Raw genomic sequence first — 13,847 nt, forward strand, 5'->3', positions numbered from 1 at the left:
ATACATAGACTGGTTAAAAATTCTCAGCACTACTCTGTCTATACATTAGTATTATAATCTGTTTAGTATGTAACATGTGTGTGTCTCTGTACGGAAAAGCTCTTTTTCTATGCTGCTTTTAATTTTGCTATTCAAGATAGGTAAAGATGTTGTGTTCTGCCTCCGTAAATGTCAAGTATCAATGCCTCTGCTCTAAGCCTGAGTAAAAAAGATAGAGGATTTACTGCCTTTTGAGCAACTGTGTTGACTGGAGGCAAGGGCAATGGAAGCATTTGGAAAACTGTATGGAACTCCTGCTTTTCAAAGGTTCCAAACTGAGTAACTCCAAGTAGATGCACCAGCTTTCAGAGCAACTTGGCTAAGATTGCATAGTTTTATTATTTTTAGGTTTTACAGAACAGTTACTTTATATAAATTTTGTTTCTCATATAGTTTTGCATCTCTTTTCTAGGCCTACCTGGCAGTATGTAAGGATGTCATAATGGTTAGCCTTGGAAATCTCACATTTCAAGCACACCTTTTAGATATTGCTCTTTCAGTTATACAAACAGGTACGATATTTTGTACTAACAACAACATCTCCATATATTATATTAGCAGAACTGTTGCTTTTAGCATTTTGGAGTCTGTTTCTCAAAAAAAGGTGTTTACAGCTTATACTAGCTAGTACAAATAATACGGTCAAAAGTCATGGCAGCTCTTCAGAAAACTGAAAATGAGAAGAGAACCAACCCCAAACCATGTCAGCGTTGAAAACTAATGTTTCTTCCTTGCTTTTAGATTCCAGTTATTACTATATAATTCACAGGGTTTTATATATATATATATCTCTATTGTGTTTTTAATATATATGTAAAGTGATATATGTGTATTGATATATATATGTATCAGTATGGCTTAGGAGACAACATTGTAGCACTATTTAAATTTGGCTCACATTTGGAAAGTTTACAGTACAGACAGAACTAGAGCTCAATTCCTGAAGAAATCTGCAATTTTAATCCCTATACTTCAAGGATTGAAAGGAACACTGGACTTAAAATATTGATTGAACTGTATGAAAATTTCAGCTAAGGATGCTCAGAAACTAAATATTTTGTCTACACTTGTAAACTATAGCTACTTATAACTGAGTTTCATTCTAAGCTTGTACCTGAAGAAAATCTCATTACAATTTTTATATCATGGTATTTATCTCTTTCTCTAGAGAGAGGCGGCTTTTGTGCTCCACTGTTACTGTATGCTCTAAAAGAAATTATTGAAGCTTCTTTAACTCAGAATACTGAGACAGATGAAGTGGCAAATCTTTTCCATGCTGTACAGACAGTGTTCCAGAAAGTTTTAGAATGTGTGGCATGTAGACTGAAGAAAAAGCGGGAAGAAGGGATTCAGGTATCATATTACACTTGAAATTGCTACCTAATGTGTAGATGAATCCGTACTTTTTACACAAACGTGTTCTACTTAGACACTTCGAGGTTGTTATTTGAGTCGACATCTGATTAAATTTTCAGTTAAATTTTCTAAGTTTCCTCGTTACCTTTTTTTTTTTACACGTCATTGGTCTCGTCATGACAGAAAAACTAGTAAATTGGAGAACAATGCATTCTATTACCAGTGATCCTGGACTACGCTAGTACTCATAGGTTATTAACCTTATCCACAATTAAATGAACTTTCTCAATCCAGAGCAAAGAATTCTATTATATATATATATATATTATGACCTTGAGAGGGAGGAGGAATTGTCGTTATTTTATTTATTTCTTTCTGCCTGAATTATATCAGCTTCAAAATATGTATGATGTGCTGAAGTTCTTCAAAACCTCCTATCTTCATGGAAAAGTTAGCTTCTTGTATAGCAGAGACTAGACAGTAGTGAGATGGGTGGATCACTCTGGAAAATTTGATGGTCTGCTTTTTAGGACTTCTGAAAAACATTCAATTCTTTTTTGTTACAACTGTTGTTTTGTTTGTTTCTTTCAAATTTATGAGTAGACTTCCAAAACATGTTGCTGATTCCCCCTCTGATCCCAGGTGACTAGAATACGTCAATAGCTTTCAAGGTGTGATCTGCACTTCTTCACAGAGAAGCTTGCTGAAATATTTCAACTATACTCAAGCAATCTGAAAAAAACTGATCTGTTTTTCTTTGGTTTTAGTTGATTCACTCTATTCAAATGCCTCTTGGAGAATTCATACATGCAGTCCAGTGCTGGCATTCATCTTGCCCAGCAGTTCACCAAGGTGTACTCTCTACTCTCCTTGGTGCAATAGTAGCAGAGATAATCTGTGTGCTACAGAAGGTAAAGTTAATGCTGACTTTTTTTTTTTTTTTTTTTTTATTACACTTACTGCTTTTTAAACATTATGTTGGAACAACAGAGCTATGTTCAGAAAGTGTGATCTTTGTACTGCGGGTGAAGATTTCCTGTCTGTTGGCATGGAACAAACAGGCAATTTTATTTGCCCTAATTTCATATTATGGTGCATCTCTCAGATTTACGCATACAGCCATGTAAGAAACGAGTTGTCCTGATACTTAGTTCACTATCTGCCTCTGACAGAAGAATTTAGAAATTAGGGAGTGTTGGAGATGAACAACATGGTTTTTGAGATATTCTCTCTATGTGTTTTTGTACTGGCTCTGGCTGGGAAGGAGTTAACTTTCTTCACAGCAGTCCCTATGGTGCTGTGGTTTGCATTTGTGGCTAAAACGGGCTTGAGGACACACCAGTTAGTTTTGGCTGTTGCTGAACAGTGCTTGCAGAGTGTCAAGGCTTTCTCTCTTCCCTTCACCCCCTGCCCTAAAAAAAAGTAAGCAGGCTGCGGGGTGGGCAAGAGGTTGAGAGGGGACACAGCTGAGGCAGTTGACCCAAACAGACCTAAGGCATGTTCCATACCATATGATGCTGTGCTCAGCAATAAAAGCTCAGGGAAAGGAGGAGGAAAATGTTGTTCTAAACCTACCTTACTTCATCTCACACAATATTAGGGAACTTAAGAAGTTAACTTCTGATCACTGAAAGATTCCAATTCCCTATTCTTGGAACTGTCCCTTAAGGTTCTGTAATCCTGTTCCAAAGCAGGTTGATGTCTTGCTTGGCACTGATCACTTATGCATTCTCTGCTTCAATACAGATCCATTTCTCATACTGCATCTTTTTTTTGGTTTCTCTGTTTTTTGTCTAGAGGATTTCCAAATATCAGTTCTGAGTTTCTTTGGAAAGTAAAGAAAGAAGCTCTAATACTGAAGAGAATATATAGACAGGTTATTTTATGTGCTAAAAGTACAAGGAATCATTACTGTCCTTGAAGGAGAAGGGTAACATTTCCAATGCATGTTCCTAATGCATGTAGCGTTAGAAGCTAGTATGGCTAGTAAGATTGGAAGCTTTGAGAACTAACGAGGATGAGCAGAGGTTCTTTAACAGAGGCTGTACTCTTACTGTGGTTGCTAAATATGTCAGAAACAGAGCAATAAACAGTTGCCAGAAAGTACCGAGTACAGCAGAGCTGCTTCTAAGATTCTGTGTTACAGAAGGAACTGAAACAATACCAGAGATTCACCTGCAAATATTAATGTATCAGCTGAGGGGCTGTGGGATGACAGCATGCTCTTTACAGATGCTGCAGAGTAAAAGTTTATGGACTTGCATGATACTGCAGATTCATACTCATAGATTATGAATGTTCATTGCAGTAAGTCATCTGAGCTAGGGTTTTCCCTGCTCCCAGGTTATTGTACTAGTAAATCAAAATTTAGTTCTAACTACTTGCCACGCTATTCAGAACTTGATACAAAAAAGAGCTGATACAGGAAATCAGCTAATAACCTAAGTTATTTTTAGAAATTAGGTATGCACACTTAAACTTGGAGACACAAAGGTTACTCATTTGTGTTTAGTAGGCTGTCCCTTTATAAATAATGACCAACAATCTAGTTAAATGAAACTTCTATTCAGAACAATTGTGGAGAATATTTGCCTTGGTACAAATACTGTTTATTTGTTTTAGTTTTAGCCTTTCTAATTTAAATTTGGTTTGTTTATTTGGACAATTGGATTAAGGCTGTTCAAAGAACACATGTGAATGCTTCTTGTAATTATTTAACAATAGGTCTTGGTTAGTGTAATTATTGAAATACATGTTTGCTTTGATGTTTTCTGTATACATATATTTTGTGATTTACAACAGTTGTTGACTTTTTTCTGTTTTAGGCTTCCAGTGAAAAAGACTTAACTATACCAAAGACTATTTCAGACCTTCCTCCTCTTTCAAGCAGTTTAATGGCCACAATTATGAAGTCAGTTAGTGTTGTCAGGTAAATGTTTCTACATTAATTTGTCCGAGGTTGTTGCTAAGGTAGAACAGCTTATACATTGTCAATAAATTTTGAATTTCTAAATTTTGAGGAACTAGATGCTTACTAAATTTACCTGCACTACTTCATAATCCCTTTCTCTTGATATATTGCTTGTAGGTAGGTATTGATTGGCGGGGGTTGGTTCCATTTTTTTAACTGCTTCTAAGAGTGCTTCTTATTTACAAGGCTGTTCGTCTAAATGAGTTCTTTAATGATACATCTTGGCTTACTTCTTTCAGAAGATACTTAAAAACATTGGTCCCCTCAATATAGAGGTATTTGGATGAGGTAAAATGTTTACCAGAAATAGCTTTAATCCTTTAACTTGAACATCTGCAGTGAGGTGACATGTACTATAGCTGCATTAAAATTATAAAATTCAAAATAGTTTTAAAGTATCTGAGTCCTAAAAAGCCCCCAAAAGTAGGGTTAGGTCTTTTTTTTTTTTAAGACTTAAACAGCTTTTTTTTTATTTGCTATATTTAGTGGGTACCCTGAATATCTTCTAAAATTGTCACCAGTGAATTTCATTATCTTCCTTTGCTTAGTTTGTTCATATTCAATTTTTATTTACATGACTATCCACACCACAGTTATTTTGAATGATTGAGGGGCTAATGTGTATTCCTTAGAAGTCCTGTCATTCTCCATGACTTATCACAACTAACTCTTAACTTCCTCATCTGACAAGCATTGAATATCCTTGTCTCTGCTGTCATGAGATTTTTTTCTTCTCAATCCTTCTCTAGTTCTAGTTGAACTTGCAAAACAAAGGACTCCAGAGAGTCCAGCAATAGGTTTCCTAATCCAAATCTTGTTCTCTTTACATACTTGTATTGAAAAGAGACACAGACACACCTCTTTTGAAAAGAGACACAGAAATTCTATTAATTCCTCTGAAACTTTTTCTTGTAGTGGTCAAGGAGAATCTTTTCTATTCTTGACGGAGAAAACTGCTAGTTTGAACCAGATTGTTTCTATGAATACTTTGACAAACGTATATCTATCTTCTACTATTTATCTTTTTGGTGCAAAGAAGATCTAAGTCAGGAGATAATTTACATCTGGTTCCACTATTGCCCCAGGACTGAGACTACTTTTAAGGCTTTTTTCTGTTATTAATCTGCATTGGTAGGCCATAATCAGAGTCCAGTAGTAAATCATTCAATATCTCAGATATTATCATCTTTCCACGCCAATGTGAAAGCCTTTGACATTACAGAATCGATGTGAGCTTCTGTTCTGTGAACACACGATCATTTTGCACCAGGTTCTGCAGCGTCTGTTATGTTTTCAGTTACTAATTAGTCAATCTCTGGCACTAAATTTCAGTCCCCATACCAGTGGCAATACTGAGTGGCCTGGCAATATCTGACCAATTGTGTGAGTATCCTTTTCTTTAATAGGGAACTATCTGTATAGGAACCAATTACTTATCTCTTTTACTTATATGTTTGTAAATAGCTTATTGTTCTGTTCTATTTTATCTTTGCCTGCAGGCTCATGTGACCCTTGTTGAGAGGGAAGTGGGGAAAGGCAGCTGCATTGAGTCTGCAGAGAGTCTTATTACAGGTTAATAAAATTACAGTGTTCCTTCATGGAACTAAAGAGTGTGCCTAAACACTCTTGACCTAAACAGGGATAACAATAAAGTCAAAACTCTGATCGGAATACTATCAGTTAGCAATTTAAGAGCAATATGAAATGGAATCAATACTTGGTCAGATTAGTCCACAATGATATAATAAAACTAATGCAATGCACGAGCGACTTCATAATACTTATTTCAGAACCTAAAGAGCTTTCATCTTTCTCAGCTCCTTGAGGCAATATTTGAGCTTCTACAAAGCTTATTTACTGAATCACTAGTGGAGGTTGGTTCTTTTCTTAACTGCGTATTCATTTTGAAATCTTAGCACAATAAAAGCCTGAAGAACAATTAAAGTTGGAACTGGGTATTTATGGTGTTCAGTTTTGGTAACAAATAATAATTATTACCTAAAGGTATTTTGAAATATTTTAGGGAAAGGTATTGTAACATCTACTGCTCTCAGTTTCCCCTTTAATTCTTCACAGAGTATTTAGTTTTATGTTCTGAGGAGTATGAGGATTACAGATCTTGTCTATCTCCTGCTTTATCCCTCTTGTTCTTTTATTTTTCTCTGTTTTTGAGAATTGCTTCTGAGTTAAATTTATTTTTACCATAAACACTGTAATGACCAATTAGTGGTTTCATTCTGTAGTATTGCCTTATTCCATATTGCAGATTAGTTTGGTGGCTAGACCTCCTCTGTGACTCCCTTGTTTCATTTTTCTTAACTTGATATCATGTCCCAAAACACCTCCAAAGTTTGCTGGTAATACTATCATCTGTTGCTAAAAGTGAGTCTCTTAAATACTAACTCAATATGTATCTTATCTCAGACTTTACAATGAACAGTTGTTTCGGTTCTGTTAGTCTGTCCATATTTTCAATATTTAAATATAGTTTGGAAGTGTTTTGGGGCTATATTTAGTTACAAACATTCTTCACTGTTTTGTAATTGGAAACCCATCTATTTTAATTTTTATGAGATATGCATTTTAGACCAAAGTGTTAATTAAACTCCAGTTTTTAATCAGGCTACTAGTAGTAATAGTTTTAAGGGCATGAGTAGTTACTAACAAACCATTGGAGTCATATAATGTATTTTTTTTAAACTTCAGTAGAAATTGAAGTTGGAAATTTCAATACAAATTACGCAAGCTAAATTCCAGTAGAACCAGGAGTTTTTTCATGGATTGACTTTCCTAAATAGTGCACAAGCTCTTCATTTCTCTTAACAGCTGCTTATTCTGTGTACAAACATTTTATTTTCTTCCCAAGAAATTTACCATTCTGCTAACTCAGATATTCTCAGTTCCAGAAGCAGCATGTAGTCTTCAATTACCCAGTAACCACTGCTTTGTCCTGCATGTTATTTTTGAAGCTATGGTGGCAGGGTAGCATAATCACAAACTTGTTCTGTTCAGTTCTGTTTTGAAAGAAACATGATTTGGAATGTATTTTTGCTTTCCTTTTTTCCTTAGGTCATTTTTAAATGAATTAATGGAATACATTCTCTCTCAAGAAATTGAAGGGGTTTTTAGTCTAACAGCTACTGTTTGCATTGTGATTGTAATTAAAGGTCAGTCAAAACATTTTTGTCCATTTTTTGTCTTTCTTTTTTTTGTGATACATTTTGAAGCTGAGTTCTTACACAATTCGACAGGCACTTTTCCTCATCCTGTTAAGTTACCATTTTTCTACAGGATTTAAGGTTATATCACTTGTAAATTGTGTTGTTAAGCTTTGGACTTTCAATCTTTGTGTCATGAGTTTAAAAATACTACTGTCTGCTAACTCGCAGAGTTCATCTCTATATTCTGATTTGCTGAAATACACAGTAATTAATCCATGACAGTGCAACTCTAATCTAATATCTAATCTTTCATTAAACAATCTATCTTTTATGTTAAAAAATATTCTATGAAAATATGCAGGGGAGGGTTGCGAAATCATTATTTTTGTCCAACTTTTCAACAAAATTTTATTTCAAACAGGTAAGCACAAAACTTCACTTCTAAAGGATATTGCACCTGCCATTCAAAGGAAACTGTTAACATGCAAGGATGCTGCCACAGAAGAATCTGGCAGCACTGAAAGGTAAATGTGGTGTGGGAAATGAACACTAACCTCTCCTATACCGTCTCTGCAATAATTGGCTGTGGTTTGTACTTACATCATACAGTTAGAGCATTCTGAATGATTGCAAGGTTTAAAATAGCAGGTAAAAAAATTGTGAGGTATTGAGCCCAGCACAGTATTAAACTTCCTGCCCATACATTTGCTGTGAGTGCAGTCTTTACGTATTTAGTTTGTTTTTTTGCGTTTAATTTGAATGTGTTGTGACTTGATCCTGTATATTGCAGGATTCAGTTCTGAAATTCAGTTCTGTTAACAGCAGGTGTAGAACAAAGCAAGTAGTCTATTTACTATTTCTTTTTACTAGAAGATTTTTCTCCCACATTTTGGTTATTAGGCATATGAATCCATACCTGTGTAGATGGTAAACATTCAACTGAACATAACAATGACTTTAAGACCTTTTCACAGGTGATTTTATTTTGCCATTTGTTGGGATTTCGGTGTCGTATCTGGTTGACTTCTAGAGCTTTTGGGATAAGTTTCTTGAAAGTGATTGGCTACATTGTATTTGCAATCATTTATTTCAGACCTGCCTAAGATAGACAATCATGATGAATGCTTTAGCCCTAAGTGTCTCAAACTTAATTAAGTCTAAAAATTTATTAACATTTGATTTCTGCCTAGTTATTGAACTGCGCATGGAATTTGAAAACATGCAAAATAGACATTAAAAAGCAAGCACAAACATAGAATATGAAGAAAACAGACTATGGTTATGGACATGCATCCAAAAATACTGAGAAAGTTAGTAATGCACCACAGTGGCCTGAACATGCAGAGGCTCTTTCAATCTTTAATTCTTCAAATTGATGATCCCTACTATTCAGTCAAACAATGGATGTAAAGTAGACAAACTTAAATTAAAAAACAAAACAAAACAAACCCACATCATTTTACTCAACAGTTTCTTGCGTGGCCCTTCAGACCTAAGCACACTTCCACAGCATGCTCTTCTAGTGGATCACTAGCCTGAGGCATGTTGTTGTTCCCTGGCCTTGTAGTGACTAGACATAGACCTTTGGCGGCTGTGCTATGACTGAATTGGTGTCACTGATTTAAAGCCAACGCTAAATTATGAGACGCTAGTGTATGAAAAATAAGATAGTTTATCAATGAGGCCACATGGACTATATCGCTTTCCGATTATACTTCAGATCCTTAGAGTTTGCACTTGAGTTGTATCAAGAAGCTCAACAGCTACACTAAGTGTTCTGGCAGTGGTAGAACTTTTAGTGGACTGCACAGTAAATATCCGTTTGGAATTGGTTCAGAAGTGCAAAGGGTAAATTGGATTTTTCCAGGAAAAAAAACCGCACCTGATATTCAGGACAATACAGTAGAGTAGCTGTGTTGCTGCTAACAAAATATGCATACATTCATTTAAATCTGCTATTATATCAGACCCCAAAAGGTATTATATAACTGTCTTTAAAGAAAGAGATATATAATCTTAAGAACTAGACCAGAAAGTTTTATGATATATACGAGCCACTTCAGTTATGTACTATCAAAAATGAAATTTATTTTTTTAAAAAAAAGAAGGGGGAAAAAAATCAAAACCAGTGCACCCTTCACTTCCATTTCCTCTCTGGCATAAGTAAATAGAAAACAGAAATTTTGCTGTCAAGACTTTAAGTGGTTTCCACAGAGGACATTGTTCTCATGTAACATAAAATTGATAAAGAACCAAAAAATATCTTGTTTTTTAAAAAAAGTCACTACATAATTGAACTTCTAAAACTCAGAGTGACTCTGGTTTTTGAGTAGATTGTTTTAATTAGTTGCTTAGCTGTGAACAAATTTCTTTTGGTTGGGACCTAGCTTAAAACAAAATCAAACAAAAATAAACAAAACCCAGGTTTTTTCCATTAAATCATTTAACATTGGGTTGCCAAGTGTTCTACTAGAATATTTAAAAAAATAATAATAATGATCTGGAAAAGAAAGGTGAGTAGCAGAGTATCATGATTCCGTTGGCACTTCTTTTAATCAAGACAGTAGGAAAGGCTGAGAAATTAAAGCAAATCTTAACATGATTAAATAAATAGGCACATTAAAATGAATAATTGCTGCCACTTGAGCGCACTACTGACTATAAATTTCAGTAAGAACACAGGTAATTGCTTTATGAATCTATATGATGATCTCTGCCCAGTGATCAGGGAAAAATCAACCTAGAAATGGGAGCAGATGAAGAGCGTGAGATGATACATAGTGTTTTAATTTTGTGATATATGAATGGCTACCTTTGTATAATACAAAACTAAGAGATAGTTGCAGATAAAATTAAAAGATTAGGAATATGAACATGATGATGGGAAGTATTTTTAACAAGAATCAGAATTGCAATATGATAACACAATTCAGAAGCTATCACACAGCTTTGCAGAATTTGGGACGATTCGTATTTGTACAGGTATGTTGGGTTTTTTCCTCTCTCCCCTGAAGGATGAAAGAATTCATGCTGAAAAAAGGTTAGGAAGAAGTTCTTCAACGATTAGGTTTTGCCTGACTAATTTACAGCGTGTTTGCACTTTGTCTCAGACAGACAGAATGTTGGACCAGGCTGGGCCTCTAGTGTCTTCTGACATGCCATTTGTCATGCTCTGGTACTAGTGTGCTAATGTATAACTAAACTGTGATTATATACAGTCTGAAATGTGCCCTGTTTTTTGTAAACCATTTTATCATCCTACTCTGCTTACCAAACCCCCAAATTTTAGTTATGGTAAGCTGCAAGCTAGATCTCTGATCATTACTTTAAGCACAATCTTACAACACACAGTGCTGCACTGATGCATGCTAAAATATATGACTGTGTTTTTTAACTCATACTTAATAGTATTATTACTTTTTGCTTCTGAATGCATTACCTCATAATAACTCCTTGAGGAGTTATTTTATTTAATGCCCAGGTATACCAGGAAATAGTGACATTCTTTAATTTCCCTAGAGACTTGGCATTCTGTGCCAGCATCTTAAATTTAGACTTAGAAGTAATCTATTACATATTAGCAAAGAAAGAAAAAAGTAAAAATGCTGTCTGGTGCAGTAATTAAAGTGCTGCCCTTAAACAAGGAATTGTTGCACTAATTTAGAAGCAAAACTTTTCACTGTAATTTAGTCTTCCCTCTTCAGCTGAGTTAGCAGTTTAAGATGGCCCTATGGGTCTATTATTTTAAAAATGCTGTTCAGTGCACTTAAAAATTCTGGACAACATATTGTACATTGAGAGAATTTCCTCAAGAGTAATGGCACACACATTAGTTTAGTTTATAAAATGCAATTATTTATGCCTAGCAAAACAATGTGAATAAAGCTGTCAATGCAGTGGTGTGGAGGCTAGAGAAGAATGTTCCATGCTCTATAAAAACAAATGTGCTATAGAATAATACATTTTACTTAATATTTTGTATTTACTTTAATTAGCATTTTGGTATATGGGTATTAGAATTAAATGTAGCTAATGGCTGTGCTGAAAGGTATTTCTTTAGTATTATCATTTAGCTACCTGCCCAAACTCTTTATTCTACTCTCATTGTATCTGTAAGTAATGATTCTTGAATTGTTTTGTAAAATAACTTTGTGTATGATTTGTCTGCCACCTATCTAGAAGTTCACTAGAAAGGTACCTGGTAGAACTGATTTAAATTTGTCTGTTTGGGAAGGCATGCAGTTATTGTGAGTGACAGCTTGTTGTCCAATATGCGGCAGGTAACATGGTCCCACATTACAGATCTATTGTTTTATTAGCCTTAAATTGTAACAAAATAAAATTTATACAAAGTAGCATTGTGTCTAAACCCACAGTACTTGACTAATTACATTAATTTTATAGTACATTATAATACTAGCTTATTTTGACAGTTGAGTTCCATCATGGCTTAAATGATATAGCACTATAAAGAGGAGCATGTGACACACCCATGGCGGTGTGAATTCAGGGAGCCCTAACATCCAATACACTGCTATGAAAATGCAGAGTTGCCTCTTGTATTTCAGGTCTTAGTGTCTCATGATGAATGCCCTAACTCATCATCATTAGTGACTGACTAACCTTGCTTATCTGGGGCATCAGTCTAGGACTATAATAATAAAAATATGGTGAAAAAAATGCTTGAGAAATACAGGTGACAGACTCCTTTACAAAAGTAACATGAAGGATAAAGTTTATAGTGGTTAACAGTGAAATAAAGTTTTGACAGAAGACCAAAGTGCCCACTTTTGTCTTTTGAGAATATTTTAGAGCAGTGTTAGAAGAAGTTGTACAAGAATGCAACTACGAAGGCTAGGTGAGTGACTCTGTCAGGGAATGCAAGAAAATAAAAAGGACCTGCCAAATGGAAGTTTCAGAGCTGACCTTTGAGATTGTTTAGGGAGTAACGTGAGACAAAAGAGAGTCAGAAAGGGATTAAGATGGCTGTATACACAGCTGAAGGAGGCAGCTGCTAATAAGGATAAGATAGAAAGCTGAGGCTTGGAAAAAAATTGCCGCAGGTGAGGAGAAAAATTATGAAGACTGAAGAATGAGGGAGAAAGGAAGAAAGTAAAAGAATGAAAAGTGGCCTTGCTGTGAGTTATCGGTACAGGATTTGACTATGTTTGAAAAAAAGAGTAAGAATGCTGTGAAGAAAACAAGTGGGTTCTTTAAATAGATGATGAAATATTAGCAAATGTGCTTGAATTGACATAGTAATTTAAACTGGCTTGTTGTAGATTACACTATAGCTAGAGATGATAAGCAGAAAAATGGAAAAGTTGAAAGAAAAATCCCCAGCTATTTCAAAAGTAATTTATAAAGACATATTTAATACTTAAACTAATATGGAATAACTGGTCAAAGAAATCATGTGGTAGCTGTACTCTGAGAATCAAATAGTCGAGGATTGATTTAGCATTTAGCATATCTAATCCTATTATGCATTGGTTTATGCCATTTCAGAATCCTGTATGAATCATGTCGGAAAATTTTGGATGAATTTTTGAATCCTTGACCACGCAGAAGCTTTTGTCATGAAAATTAAAGGAAGGAAGATGTACTGTTTTTTAAAAAATATTCTCTCGTAAACTTTTTAATAGTTAAAGTTTGTTTTCAGTTATTCTGTACTTTTAAAGCAGGGAAAATGTGTAAAAGTGTGTATAGAAATCATGTAATAGTAAAGATTTTTTAAACATCTGTAAAAAGGTTATTCTGTATTAAAATGTCATATTTAGGGGGGGATGTAAAATCAGTATCTTTGATTTTATAAAACAAATAATAATTGTGTCTTATGTACTTTGAGAATGAGGTAGCACATAACCTGTTTGTGGAAGAAGAGAGAGCAGAGAAAGCCATCTTTCCTGTCCTTCGCAAAGACTTTTACACAGGCTTATATAAGTACCCTTACAACCAAATTGGAGAGAGGTGGACTGGGTGGGGGGACTTAGAAGGTGGGTGGGAAACTGGCTGGACCATCAGACTTGAAGGATAATCATGCTACACAGTCAGACTGAAAGCTGGTTACGAGTGGCATTCCTCAGGGCAGATAACTGTTGCCAATACTATTTAACATTTTTATTAAAAGCTTGAGCGATGGGATGAAATGCAACCTCAGTCTGTTGGCAGGTGATACCAACTTGGGAGCAATGGTTGATACACCGAGGGGTAGGGTTGTCCCGTTCAATGGGATCCTGACAAGCTGGACTTCAGGACCAACAAATCTCATGATGTTCAACAAAGACACGTGCTCTTCTACCAGTAATGGACTAATCCTG

General features: G+C 35.1%; 1 protein-coding gene across 2 annotated transcripts in view; it reads left to right on the plus strand.

Moving 5' to 3' along the window:
• NCAPG2 (non-SMC condensin II complex subunit G2) overlaps nt 1-13,389 on the plus strand; it is a 50,733-nt gene extending 37,344 nt beyond the window's left edge. For both annotated transcript variants that reach the window (XM_030010271.2, XM_041122720.1), the window contains 7 exons: nt 452-551; nt 1,208-1,392; nt 2,163-2,306; nt 4,221-4,324; nt 7,436-7,533; nt 7,949-8,051; nt 13,036-13,389. In XM_030010271.2, coding sequence (XP_029866131.1) covers nt 452-551; nt 1,208-1,392; nt 2,163-2,306; nt 4,221-4,324; nt 7,436-7,533; nt 7,949-8,051; nt 13,036-13,087 — 786 coding nt within the window. In that variant the 3' untranslated portion in view covers nt 13,088-13,389. The remainder of the gene's footprint in view (nt 1-451; nt 552-1,207; nt 1,393-2,162; nt 2,307-4,220; nt 4,325-7,435; nt 7,534-7,948; nt 8,052-13,035) is intronic.
• Nucleotides 13,390-13,847: the final 458 nt, after the last annotated feature.

Source organism: Aquila chrysaetos, chromosome 3 (genome assembly GCF_900496995.4).
Source record: "Aquila chrysaetos chrysaetos chromosome 3, bAquChr1.4, whole genome shotgun sequence".
Classification (NCBI taxonomy): domain Eukaryota; kingdom Metazoa; phylum Chordata; class Aves; order Accipitriformes; family Accipitridae; genus Aquila; species Aquila chrysaetos.